The sequence below is a fragment of the Sipha flava genome, unplaced genomic scaffold (assembly GCF_003268045.1).
Source record: "Sipha flava isolate LNK unplaced genomic scaffold, YSA_version1 88_pilon_pilon, whole genome shotgun sequence".
In the NCBI taxonomy this organism is placed as follows: Eukaryota; Metazoa; Arthropoda; class Insecta; order Hemiptera; family Aphididae; genus Sipha; species Sipha flava.
In genome coordinates this window covers 242,842-257,413 of record NW_020273630.1, presented here as the reverse complement: position 1 = coordinate 257,413, position 14,572 = coordinate 242,842, and the positions used below count along the sequence as shown (strand labels likewise).

At 29.3% G+C, this 14,572-nt stretch overlaps 1 protein-coding gene across 2 annotated transcripts; it reads left to right on the top strand.

Annotated features, from left to right (window-relative positions):
- Positions 1-8,865: 8,865 nt before the first annotated feature.
- On the top strand, positions 8,866-14,138 carry LOC112693590 (amino acid transporter AVT1D-like). 2 transcript variants are annotated; one of them, XM_025568719.1, is made up of 8 exons: positions 8,866-9,139; positions 9,205-9,325; positions 9,396-9,508; positions 9,585-9,717; positions 11,185-11,335; positions 11,466-11,553; positions 11,900-12,106; positions 13,645-14,138. In XM_025568719.1, exons 1-8 carry the CDS (start codon positions 9,031-9,033, stop codon positions 14,031-14,033), a joined length of 1,311 nt encoding a protein of 436 aa, XP_025424504.1. In that variant the 5' UTR covers positions 8,866-9,030; the 3' UTR covers positions 14,034-14,138. The 2 variants fall into 2 exon arrangements, with proteins under 2 accessions (XP_025424504.1, XP_025424505.1); XM_025568720.1 differs by having other exon boundaries at positions 9,056-9,139; positions 9,195-9,325.
- Positions 14,139-14,572: the final 434 nt, after the last annotated feature.

Sequence of the window (14,572 nt, the reverse complement as noted above, 5' to 3'; positions counted from 1 at the left end):
TTTTATATTAATCGAAATAAAATAATGAAAGTGTTAGGATTTTATTCACCGCAAGATACTTTTTAGAAAATTGTTTCTGGTCCTCAGCAATAAATAAGTATTGAAAATCATAAAAATATTTTTAATGTAGTTAAAATTGAAATTACATCTTAACTCATTCATTATTAATGCGATATGACATCAAATACATTAGGCATGTGAATTTTTTTTCGATCTGTAGTGATTATTTGATGGTTCATTAAGTACTCATTATTTGCAAGTTTATTTTATAGACATAAATCAATAATATACATACAATTTTTTACTTGCATTTCAGTCACTGTTATTATTACCTTTTAAATGCACGAAATATGAATTTTATTATTATTTTTTTTTTTGATAATAACAAATTGTCTTTTAATTAATTAAGTCTTGGGTGTATTAACGATACTTTACTGAGGGGTCTTTAAATTAATGATCTCATAATTTCAGTTTATTATTTTAAATTTTAATTGTACTATTAATTTATGTTATTTCCATAGTATTCATAACTAATTTAAAATTACATTTGATAAATTATAATCATAATATTACATTATATTATAATGTAATTTATTTTGTAATTTTGTTATTTGAAAATTACATATGCTACAGTTATTTTTTTAATTTAGATAAATGTCATAATTATACCAAAGAGCCTTAATATTTATAATGTATCGGATATATCTTATATATTATTAGATTATTATATATCTAAATATTTATGGCACGTGTCTTAAAAATAATCAGTGTTAATAAATGTTAAAATAAAATTTTACAACTATGATTTATAAGACTATTGTTAATAACTTTTAACATTTTTATAATTTTACATTTGCTTATTCATATGATATTTCCTGGAAGTATTTGTAATATGAAACTTTGAGGAGACAATTAAAAAATGTAATAATTCTATTTATCTAAAATTAACTTAATATGAAACAAAATAAATAAAAAGTACTGATAGGTTACTAAAGAATATGCTATAACATGAAAATTAATAATTCCCATGTTTTATATACATACATTTACCAACACATGTATTTTTATTTTTTTAGGGTTTTATAAAGGCTTTGGTAATACATTGTTTTAATGATAATATACTTAATTATTTTTTAAGTAATAAAAATATACATTGCATATTTTTGTATTTTATTATAACTGTATGTTATGTTAGTGTTAAAAGGGTTCTAAAAAGAGAAATATTTAAATTATAACAAACAATAATTAATATGCTTTCAATTACGCTTCGATTATCGATGAAAAATATGTATTCATGAAGCTAGGACCAGCGAATTGTATTTTTAAAACTTAAGAATCTGAATTATAGTTCGAGGAAGATTTATACAGGCTTACGAAATTACATGAGAATATTGTAATTATTTAAAATCATAGGCGTGCGCAGGGGGTATGCAGGGTATGCAACTGCATACCCTAAACATAGAATCTTCTTTCTAAAATTACAAAAAATAAATAAAAATTATGACATATTTGGTCTTATGTATATTATGTGATTTTTTATTACATTATGATTTTTATTATATTTTTATATTCAATCCCAGACAGTTTAATTTATTTTTGAAACACAAATCATATGCTATAACGATTTAATGTGTTAATGAAATTAAGAAGTACAATAATTCAAGTGAGATTAAATAGCTATCAACTACAAAACAAGAAATGGCTATAAATTAAAATCTCAAAATTATTGGTTATATTAAGAATTCAACTGTACCCAGAATTGTTTTATGATTAATTTTGATTATTTATCAAATTTAATTTGTTTTTCATTTAAGTATATAATTATGTTTTTATTTATTCACCCTATTTAAATGTATTACTCAAACCATTTCAAGTGTTAAATATTTATTTATTTTTTCGTAATTTATTTTAAATTTTAATTATGAAGACAGTTATAACGATTAAGAAATGGCTATTCAGTCATTTTTTTCAGGAAAAAAAATTTAAATTTTAAATTAAAGAGTTATTAAGACCAGAATTTGGAACGCTTAAATTAACTTTCAGTTTAGGGGAGGGGGGATAGGCAGTGCAGTCTTTTGCATACCCTGAAAAAGGGTCTGCGCACGCTTATGTTTAAAATTATAGCATTATATTAATTTATGTGTGAAATACTTATGTTTTTTAAATCATTACTTAGTAAATCATAAATAAACAATATTACCTCTCCAATGATTTAATCGGCCTGCCTTTTGAAAACCGTGGTTGACTCTTTAGGTATGGAATAAAGTAGCCAACTTATATTTTAAAAAAACAATAACTTTCTTTTTTTACCTCACTTTTATTAATTTTATTTAAATTACATATACACACATTAATACATTATTATAAAACGTTTACAATTTATTGTGTCCTTTTGCATAGACGATCGCGTAGTCTTTTACACTCATCTTTGATCATCCATACAAAATGACAATATGAACACGTCTGTGTTTGAAAATTTTGCTCCTTATATTTAATGTCGCTTGTGTGTGTGCGCGTGTATGTGTGAACGTGTGTGCGTCATGTTTTATCTTTAGTACTTATGACTTGTTCTTATATTTAATTTGTACTGATTATTATAATTATTTAATTATATATTCAATTTTTTAAAAATATATGAATACTTAGGCGCATATTATTACAATATCGTTACATAATTGCGTGATTCGCAGTATCGAAAAATATAACTTGTTGTCACTAGACAATGATTAAAATCTATTGGATATTTGTATATAGATATATGTAGTATAGTTTTAGAATACCATATTTAAAATATAACGTAAATAATGTTTGTCAAATGTATACTCTCGATATCCCGAGGAAGTTCAATGCAGTCTCAATCACTTTCTCTCTGGCTGCCATTTCTTTAATTTTTTCTAGATCATCCTTATTTTCCTATTTTTGATTTCTAGGCGTATGATTACCATATAATTGATACCAATCATTCCCTTATCACTAGATCCCCACCTGTCTTAATATATACTTACTTATTTCTTTCATATCTAATGCTACACTCGAATATAAAACTTATTATATGCGTACCATATTCCATTCTGTATTGTTATCTGTATCTAGACTTAATTGTCGAGTTAAAATATTTATAATTTTTAAAGGTACTTAAAAAAACAAAAACGAAAGTGAAAGTACCAGCTTTCTTAAATAAAACATTTTTATAAACCGCATTTAATTGGTAAAAATCTAATTTTAAAGATCGAATATTCTGAATATGAAATTTCCACGCCATTATTGAAACAAGAACATAAATACATATTTCTTACTTATATGACTCATTGTTACAGTTTACATTTAGGACAAAGTTGATCGAGAGGCAAAAATGTATTTTTTAAAAAGTGAATATGAAAACTCATTTTTTTTTTTAATATTAATTTATCAAAATAATTCTAGGAAACAATAAATTCGGGGATATTTTTCCGAGAGATAATTTAACTATAAATTCAATTTAAACATAATTTGTTTAAGTTATGATAATAAAAATATTCTATGATGTTATAACGTGATTATTCATACTTGTAATTAATCATATTCTATTTTTAATAAGTATACATAACACATTATAATTATATAAAAAAATGTGCGCAAATAGATTTTATAAAAGAGATATTTTTGAAATTAATATGTATGGACTATAGTGACAAATTTGACAATGTATACATGAAAAGGATGAACCTATAATTACAAGTATATATATTAAATATTGTTCTTATTGCTAGTTGAACATTATATATACCTACGTAATTGGATAATGTTGGCAGATTTATTTTTGTTTTTACATACTTATATTAAAATGATTATTTTAGAGTTTATTATTCAAATATTTGTAGTACCATATTATATTAGATTACATTATACACTGGTTCTTAACTAAACGTTCAAGTTTGAGTGAATGAAGGATTAAAACTGTACACCTTAATTTATACACACTCTATTTTAATTTTCTAACACAATATTAATGGGGATGTTTTTATTTAAATATTATTTTATTTATAATTTTTTGATGCCGTTTAAATGACCTAATTATTATTCCAGTTTTATATTCTGTATTCATAATACTCTCTACTCAACTTATAATAAATAAAATGTAATATATTTAATTATTTTTTAGGTAATTAGAGTATATATTTTAGTACTTTTTTTATATAGACATACATTAGAATAAATAGGTTACCATATTTTCTAAAAGGTATTTACCTTAAAAAGCAATTTTTTTTTTAAAGGCTTTAAAAGCAATTTAAATGATTTAATATGAAAAAATTATTATTATATTTTATATAAATTGATTATTTTTATCATTATTTTGGTACTACGAAAAACTTACTATGCAATACTATTTTTTATTATTAACTCTTGTACTTACAGAGAGTAACTTAACCTAACTTTTACTAAATTTTAAAGCAATAGTGTATTAAAAGCAGATATACGAGTATAATAGCAGTATTATGTTTTCAATCTATTCATTGTTAAAATATTATTGCGTAATCAAAATGCCGAGCCCCTTTAAACATAAATATTGTTATTGCAATAGTATAATCACAACACTTGAAAATAAAATAGAAAATAAATAAAAAATTGCCTTTTTTGTTTACCTCAAGAATTCAAACGTTTTCCAAAAAAACATAGTTAGTTTTCTTAGTTACTTTATCAAAATTTCGAATCATAATTATATCAAACAAAATCCTAAACCTAATGTAGCATGTATGGATCAATACAGTAAGACGAATTTCATTCATTTTTTTTTTTTTTTTTGACGTATACTAAAATAAATTACTTAAGTTGTCATTAAAAGCCATAGTTCAGCTTATGATCATAATACTATAAATTGTATAAAATTATCTATATTTAATTATAGATTAAATAATTTGCAGAAGTGCATTTGTTTAAATTTAGTTTAAAAAGTGACGTATAGAAAAATTATGATTTGAACTTTTGGTAATTTAAAATACGGATTTTGAGTATAGAGCTCTGTTGATGTTTTTGGATTATTTTCAAAGGTAATTCTTAAACTGTAACTGTTGTATCTGATGCATTAATCGTCTCTCGCTCGAGATGCTCATACTTTCACGTTTTCGATTGTCTTAATTTAATCATTCTAACACACATAATAGTGAATGCAAGTATTTCATTTCTAAATGAAGTAATTCATGTGTTATTACGTGAAATAAATTTCAAATACTTAAATCGTCTCACGTGTCTTATAGCTCCTTTCTTTTTTCAACCTATACCACCAACTATATCCGTATGTATGTTTAGTTCCTCATTCAAAAACCATTATAAAATCATTACTACAACTCAAATATGTCTTATGTATTATATTTTAATGATTTAATAATTCGAGTACATTGTTTGTACGATATTTATATAAAATCGCAGCTAACTTTTCACTAGAATAAGTATATAAATAAAATTACATAGCATACAAAATATCACTGATATAATTTGAAAAACATGTAATGCATTTAATATAATATAATTTATATGTCAAGTTTACGTAGAATGTTATTTTTAATACATCTCCTGAAAATGATAATGGTATATAATTTTATTACGTAGTTATTGCAGTAATTAAAAATGTATTAATCATAAATATCGTAAGTTCGTAAGTAATCGTAAGTTTTAGGTAAAATGAAATCCGACGACCATAAAGTATAGATCTAATGGGTATCTATTTATTGATGATTTATCTTTTTTATTTAATTAAATATTTATAGGCGATATTCACATAAAAAGTGTATAGTGGAAAAATTGAATATCATATAACTTGTATGTTGGAACTTTTCGGATTTTTTTTTTTTATCAACGTTGATTTTCAGATTATATTGATATTGGGTTCAACTAAACATTATTTTTATACTAATTTACTATAGATAATTTATGATCAATAGTATATGTTTATTGTAGATAGTTATAATATATAATTTTTTAAATAATACTTATTACAAGTATAAAAAATAAAAATATAAAATAACAATGGTATTTTATAATGCATCTAAGCAAAGAAACCATTTAAAATAATTCTCGTCGCAACATTAAAGAAATATTCCGTATTTTAAGGTTAATTATATGCTCTTTTATTTTCAGTAGATTTAATAAAATTAATAAGCAGTACGTTATACTCGTAAAGCGCCGAGTAAACTCTTCATATGTCTATGTAATAATATATTACACAGTTATGAAGATTTTAAAATTTAACAAAAGTATAGTATTCATTAAACATTTTTTTCATCATATATACTCGTATATTCGAAAAAGGCTCATGTAGTTTTATATCTGAGACAACTCAAAGTTATATAGTAAATTTATTGAGATTTAAGTATCACGTACATTGGAAGTTTTCCATTCTACTTTTAGATTTTCTCTGAGAGAATATCCTGTAATCAATTTATATGAAAACGATAGTGCAGATTTTCAACTTGAATGTTGCATATCAGAAAAATATAAAAGATATAACATTATTTTAAAATGAATATAGTTGAGTTTATTGCGTGTTTTATTTAAATATTGTCTTAATGTTTTTATTTATTAAATTTTGTACTGCATGCAACAGTCATGTTATGGAATGTTTCCAATTAAAAACCTAAACTTTAATACTTCAACTTGGAATTTTCAAAGTCGTAGCGCACCCAGGATATTTTAGTCTCTGCAGAGTACCTGGTAAATAATACAATAATTTTGCCGTCTCATATTAATCAACAATGACATTCCCAGACCTAAAAAGTAGCATGTTTTACTCGATGGTGCTTATTGCAGTTACTGCTATTTATGTTATGAAACATGAGCACGCTCGTGCTCCGTCTATGAACATGCTATATTAGAAAACTACTCATGACATATTAGAAAACGGTACTGTTGGTACTTTGAAGTATTCTTAATGGCGACTGGGAATGATATTAATGGATAAATAATGACGTGTTTAGATAATTATGGTCTTTATAATTTCTATTGTGGACTATCGTAGGATCACCTCATAGCTTTTTTTATTGTGCAACTGTATAATATTAATGTTATTTCACAATATACTAGGTAAAATGTACGTCAATATGTAGAATAAATAAATGTATTTTACACTTATTGTAGATTTCTTAAATATTTTATTAATAATATTATTTGAATGATAATTTTTTCATCAGACTTACAACATGAAAAAATATAATTCCAAACAAAATACTGATATCCATGTTTTTATTGGTTACATAAAATTGAAGTTTTTTTCGTGCATTTCACATATTATTGATCATTGTCATTATTCTAGTATAAAATGTTTTATAATATGAAACTTAATAGTTAAGAATAGATTTAGAAGGTAATTTTTTCCAAACCACCGCTGTCGCATATGTTAATAACATTTTATACTGTTGAATACTTAATAAATTCAATTAAGCTTAATTTATTTACACGAAATCTGTATTAGATATTTTCTAATTTAATACTTATAGGTTTCGATTTCTACACATTATAATGATTCTTTATCCAATGTCTGATCGTCTTTATACTACAAGGTTTATGCATAAAGAGGACATAGTACACGCTGAAATGGTTTCGAAAAGGTACATTTGTTATTCAAGCAAATCGTAAAATGAAATGGTTTTTAGACGATAAACATGATAACATTCTAGTAACTATTTAATATAAAACTGGTAATATTTATTTTCGTCGTATTATAAGAATTAAATACCTATAGGCGATGAAATGACAATAAAAACAACGTTTAAAATGTATATTTTAACTCGTACATTAGATCCGGAAGGTATTAAATTTGATATTTGTTGATAAAAGATCATTAATTAACTACCTATGTATACTTATTATTATAGTTTATTTTTCAAATTTTAAAAAGCATTTTGTAATTGTACTTTCACAAAATTGTTGATCTGAGATAAAAAAAAAATAACTACATGCTACATAACTATTTGAATTTGAAATCCTAAAATTCAAAATTAAACATTGAAAATCATGATAAAGAACAATTAATGACCTAGAATTAATAGATTTGTGTTTGGTATACAAAAGTCATTATTTATTAAATAACAGTTTCATTATGAAATAAATAAATTAATGCAATTACTATTACAACTCACCGCGAGACCAAAAACTGTCTTAATCATTTGATCAGAATCTTAGTTAATATAAGTGTTTATTGCAGTATAGAAACATTTATGTATTAGGTACATATTAATATTAGGTTTATTAAAAGTTTTAATTAGGCCATGAATTATTTTTAAATATTTTGAATTTTCGAGGATTAAAAGTTTAGCTTTAGCTGATCAATTTTTATTTCGGAGTGAAAAATTAAAAATAGGTAGGATATAAACAGAACTATTAAGTGGTTTCGATATAATGTAACAGAAATTAATTTACGTATTGAAAGTAAACAGGTTTCTCTGAATGTAAAAATAGGTTTAAAATAAAAATAATCCGAAAAAAAACGTAATTATTGATAAATATAATGATACAAGCAGTAGAAGATAACGTTAGAAGGTGTATACAAGTATTTTACTGTTAGTTTTCAGTACTTATTTGACTAATGAACCCGGTTTAAAAAAAAGTATCACAAATAGTAATCATATAAAATAGAATATTCTACTAGTAAAAAAAAAAAATAAAACAATAAATATAAATGTCTGTAAATATGTTAAAAATTATCATGAAAAGATGTTTTAAATGTATACATATGAGACATTAAAATTGTCAGGAATATTAAAATCGTTACATAAAAATTGACGAATACTTTGAACAGCTCAACGGTATGTTTTTCTTTTTTTTTTTTTACAACATATAAAGTTACTGTTCGGACCGGCGCATCGCGTAAATTATACTCGACGCGTTGAATAGGGTTTCCGGAGGGCTTCACGTGCAACGATTGTGTAACTTGGATATAGTGTATCACGAGCTTGTCCAGTGTAGTGTGATGGCTAGCTCCTCATTGTAAGTGTAACTTATTACTGATTTCGCCATAATGGTCCGAGCGTCGGTTTGAAAACATTTCCGAAAAAAAAAATGATCGCGGACCCCGGTGGTCTAACGGTGCCGTTTGCAATCTTGTGCATTGTTGATCTGTTCGGTATCTATCCGATAATCGTTCTGCCGGGACCTATAATAAAATGCGGTAAGTACAGCAGCGTACGCGATGGTATAGCGATTCGGCATCGAATAATAATCAGATGAAAACAGGATGGTTGGGAATACCGTTGGCTGTCTGCGTGTTTGCGGTCCAGGTGTACACGGCCGTTTTGCTGGGAAAATGTTGGATCATGGCCGAAGAAATCGAACCGAACATCGTGAAAAAAAACCGGTAGGTAGGCGGTAAACCGAACTGCAGCACGCGCACTAAATCGAAATTATGTATTAAAAATGTGTACTAGGTATCCGTACGCTGCTTTAGCTGAGCTCATTTTCGGAGGTAAAGCCAAATGTATCGTCACCGTTATGTTGGACGTGGCCGTGTTCGGTGCGTGTATTCCAAATCTTCTGATCGGTAAGGTCAATGAATGACGGAAACACCAATCGAACGCAACCTGTGATCGATGATAACAAAATATATGATTTCATAGCGGCTTACAATATTCACACACTCGGATTAACATTTTCGAACGACCGTGTTAACGTGTCCCCATGCGTGTGGCTGATTGTTATTGGAATAGTGTTGTGTCCACCTCTTTGGCTTGGAAGTCCGAAAGATATGAAGTACGTAAAATTTAAAAATGTTCGTTAAACACTATTAATATTTTTCGAATCAGTTACTGGTCCATAACTGTGCAATTGGTTTACAATCAAACATTATTTCTATTAGTAATAACTAAGTCAAATATGTTTACAAAAACTATTTTTTACCGAATTTACGAACATGCGTGTAACAATATTCGTTTGTACTAATAAAAATTTTAAAAATACGATTAAAATATTTCTAAAATATTACGGTTATTGTTTAAATAGATTTATTCAAAGTTAATTTTAATATTGATTTTAACTATTGTAATAGTAATGGTTAAATAATTTTGATAGTAATTTTAAATCTCAATAGCGAGAAAGGGCAAGACTCTTATGTATAATGATGGATGAATGAATGGAATTGCTGTATTAACTTTAAACTTGAAACGAATGTACCATTGTTCCCGAAAAACGATTCTGAGTAAAATATGTTGGGTGGAGCAGTTTATATTTCTATATATATATATATTAGTATACATATTTATTATATACGAGTATATTAGTATAGATATTGAAAATTGAATAGATTTTCTGATTTTTATCGTAAGGTCAAAATGTCTGATTTAAACACTCTTAAATTATATTTCTTGAATTAGTAATGGATATGTATGAGGACATTTGTGTTACATTTTCAAGACTTTACGTCGTACCAAAATTATTTCATCGTTATTTTTGAAAAAATATTAAGAAAACATGAAAATTAAACCATCTATTATAAGCAGTGAAATTTTCATATTCTAACGAATATTATTTTTTGAGTTAAAGTGAAAAAAGAAATTCGATTTTGTCGGAAAACAGTATGCCGTAAATATTGCTGTACTTTAATAACTTTTCGTCAGTTTTTCGAAATTATTATAAAAACTGTTGTAAAATTGGTGAAATTAGCCTTTGAAAGTATCAACTAGACACAATTTTCTATCAGAAATCTTTAACAGGTATTGGTTGTGATAATCGGAGTCATCCTTCTGGTCTAAACCGTGACACGGACACAAAAAAAAAAAAAATAGTGCGTGACAAAATGCGATTATTACTGATGAAGGTTTGGATTTCGGTTTATATTTAAGTTTTTTACAATTTTTTCTTCGTTGTTCTCAATTATTTTAATTTTTACTTGTTGATGATCAGAGCACTTTTTCTGATCGAAATCGTGTACGTGGACACATGAAAAAAACATACATAGTATGATAAAACCAATAAACTCCTCGTTTAGTTCATAACCTTAAAATTAAAAATCTAAATGTCTAATCCAAAAATCCACATCGATCGAGCACTATAATAAAACGGAGATAAAGTTGTAGCATGCAAACGAGAAAATTATTTATAATACAAATAGGCAATAATGTAAAACACCCCTCAAAAAAACATTTGAAGGTTCATATAATACACATTATAATATTGCACATATCTAACGCGTTAGACCTGTAATTCGATATTTTCATTCAGATGGATCGCGCTGAGCTCCGTATTTTTCGTGGGCTCAGTAAGTGTGTTGACGTGGATAACGATGTTTGATACACCGCGTGAAGTCGACGCGTTCCTACCCGAAACTTCGTGGGACAGTATCGCTCTTGCTTACGGGATATTGGCGTTTCAGGTAAGGTCGACGTTTAATCATTCGGCGATAAGCGAATCCGAATGAGCGCACGCAACAGGCGTTGTTGTTATGAATGTTATGATGTTATGGTTTTATGAATAACAGATGTTATTCATGCGTCGTGTTCTAGTTTGACGTGCATCCGCTTGTGCTTACCGTGCAGATGGACATGGTCGACAAACGAAGATTGCCACTGGTGATCATCTGCGCATTCTCGAGTAAGGCGTTCAACGTGCGCATACGAAGATAAACGTTTAACACTTACACACCTATCTAGCAGAAAAGGGACATGTCCACAAAACCTTTTTTTTATTGGAGACACATAAATCTATCTAGGCAAGAATTAGGAAAGAGATAGGTTTAAAAATGTGTACATTACCTTGATACTAACTTTTCTGAATGTTTGAATGGATTAGTCCCGTGTTTACACAAAATATGTATTTAAGGCAGATAAATACAAATACGTAAAAAACTAAATTTTGCAAAAAGTGGACATGTCTCCTTTCTGAAATTAGTGATTCATATATTGTATTGTCTGTTCCATTTTGCGTTCGGGCGTGTCAGTAACGTGTGGCTTGTTTTTAATCACCACCGTCATTGGCTACTGGCGATTCGGACCGTTACTGAGCTCGAATCTACTCAACGATCTGTCCAGTAGCCGTTACTTAAGCGCCAACATAAGTCTGGTCACGGTTCAGATATGTCTATCGACGTCGGTCAGCACCACGGCGTTGTTCCAGCACATCGAACATTTTCTCGGGATACCCAGAGGTATAAATAATGTACTATTTTCACGGACGATTTGTTGTACATTACGGTACCGCAAGGGTCGGTTATTATCAGCAAAGACTACTGGTCGTTGTTGGTAATGGCTCTAATTCGATCGGTCGGTTTAGACATCGCAAGTGGCGCACTGGCCAGGGGTATTGAGGAGATTTAGTACCTTGGGTCGGTGACGGTTATTAGAATGTACCGGCCCAGAAGCATTAGAACAATAATATAATATGAATCATATTAAATCGTATGAATGCCCAACTGTTTGGTACATTTTAATACTGCACTGAAAATACGTACCCCAGCAATCATGTTTATCTATTCAGAAATATTGTGATAGATGATAATGAAAGAAACGAATAGTGTTGTATAATTTTGTCCAAGACTGGATTGGATCTATAACATGCAGATATAAGTAAAAAATTTATGGAACCGAGGTTACTTTATCAATTATATGCTGTTACAAGTTTGTTTCTAAAAAAAATTATAAATGAGCCGTTTGATTATCAAACCCTTCCTGGGTTGCTCTGTTACCAATCCTATTTGCCTAGTCATTTAACGTGATGGCTAAAATTATCGTAGGTCAGAGAGAAAGTTATTTGGTTTATTTATTGAACAAAATAAAATTTAAAAAAAAAATAAAAAACTAATTAATAAAAACAATAAAATCATTGTATCTTTGACGATGTCTAATAGTCGATATTTTATGCACGGTTTTCAACATGTTCCAGTTCCATTAAAATTTGATTCAGGCACACTCGGAAGAGGAGGGCAAGTGGAGTAAATGCACCGCTTGAGAGTTTTAATAATTTAAATTTTTTGAATAAATAATAAAATATAAAAATTCATTCTTTGTTAATTAACAATTTATGCCCATCATTATTCATAATATAGTAAACATTGAATATCTATTCTGATAAACCGTCGTCTGTCGCACCTTAGTACTGGATACAGTTGCGTCTATCCACGCGTTTATTAACACATTTGTTTTGGTCAACAATGATATTTTTGTTAGAACTAATAAATACAATGAGTTACGTTTTAAATAAATTTAGTTATACTCATCATCGCGATGATAAAAAACAAGATATGTCAGCTGATTAGCGTTAGAGGGTGTGGGGGGGATTTGGCACCACGGCTCACATTGGGCACTAAAAGTATTTTGCACTAAGTGAGCTACATCTCTGCGGGCGTGCCTGATCTCATCCAAATGTAGCACGCAAACGCCGAAGGTGTGATCGAAATATTTCTACCATTTTTCGTTCGTAACACATAAATAGATAATACGCACAGTTGAGTTTCAACGACCGTTGGAATCGATTCGACCGTATCAGAAATGGAACTCCGGCAATCATCTGACGTATCGGTCGATCGCGAACAAGTGTACAACGACGCACCGGCACCGTCGTCGTCGCCGCCCGGCCGCGTTGGCTACGTTGACACTCGCCCGGCGACCCGGTGACGACGACGACGGGGAGGGGGGGCGTGGCGCCCGCCGGACGGCATTTAACCGCACACTCGCATTTGCGTTTCAGAATTCGGTTGGAGGAGGTGCGCGCTCAGGTCGGCCGTCGTCGCGTTGGCGGTGGCCGTCGGCGAGGCCGTGCCCAGATTCGACCTGCTGATGGGCCTGATCGGGGCGCTGCTGACGGGCCCGTTGATGTTCCTGTTGCCGCCGTTGTTCTACGTGAAAATGCGATCGTTGCGCCGGTCGAAAGTCAAAACGTCCGCGGCCGCGTGCTACCGCACGTTTCCGAACGCCGGACCGGCCCCCCCGGTGGTCGGCTTCAAGCGGTTGGTGTTACTGCTGGTCATAGTATCCGGCGGAACGTTAGCCACCGTCTTGACCACGGTGTCCACGGTCCGGGACACGGTGGTCTACGCCCGGTTCACGCCTTCGTGCGTGATGCAGTTGTTCGAATGACTCTCGGGACCGGTGTACTCGGTGCGTTCCGCAGGCCCCGGCCTAATGGGGCCCTTTGAAAAATGTGTAGAAAGCAAAATAATAAAACAGTTTTGTTATAATCGAGATCGAACAATAATTGATCGATTTGGTTTTGTACACATTGTCGTACGTCAACGTTGCGTTTGCACGATCGGATATCAAAACAGTTTGGTCGCAAATGATCAAAGCAGTGATTCTCATCCTTTTCTCATTCATGTCACCTTTAGCCACAAGAATCGAACACCACGTCACCCTAACATTAAAATAATAAATAATCTTAACTGTGTATTTTAGAATAATTCTTAAAATAACAAAAATAAAAATAAAAAATTCGGTACCCAGAAAAATAATAAGTACACCTAAATTTTATTTAGTTGCAGGGTTCAATAAATACTGACATTATAAAGTTTAAATTTGCAAATTAAAAAAAAAAAAAAAAAAAAAAAAAACAGAAAAAATGTAATGATTTGTATATTTGTTTTGTTATTTGTTTTATTTGTATATAATAATACTACATA

Excerpts from the sequence above, each read along its gene's own strand:
- LOC112693590 (XM_025568719.1), top strand. The coding sequence starts at position 9,031 with ATGATCGCGGACCCCGGTGGTCTAACGGTGCCGTTTGCAATCTTGTGC. Across the intron at positions 9,509-9,584 it reads TATTCCAAATCTTCTGATCG|CGGCTTACAATATTCACACA; the intron begins GTAAGGTCAATG and ends ATGATTTCATAG. Across the intron at positions 9,718-11,184 it reads GGAAGTCCGAAAGATATGAA|ATGGATCGCGCTGAGCTCCG; the intron begins GTACGTAAAATT and ends ATTTTCATTCAG.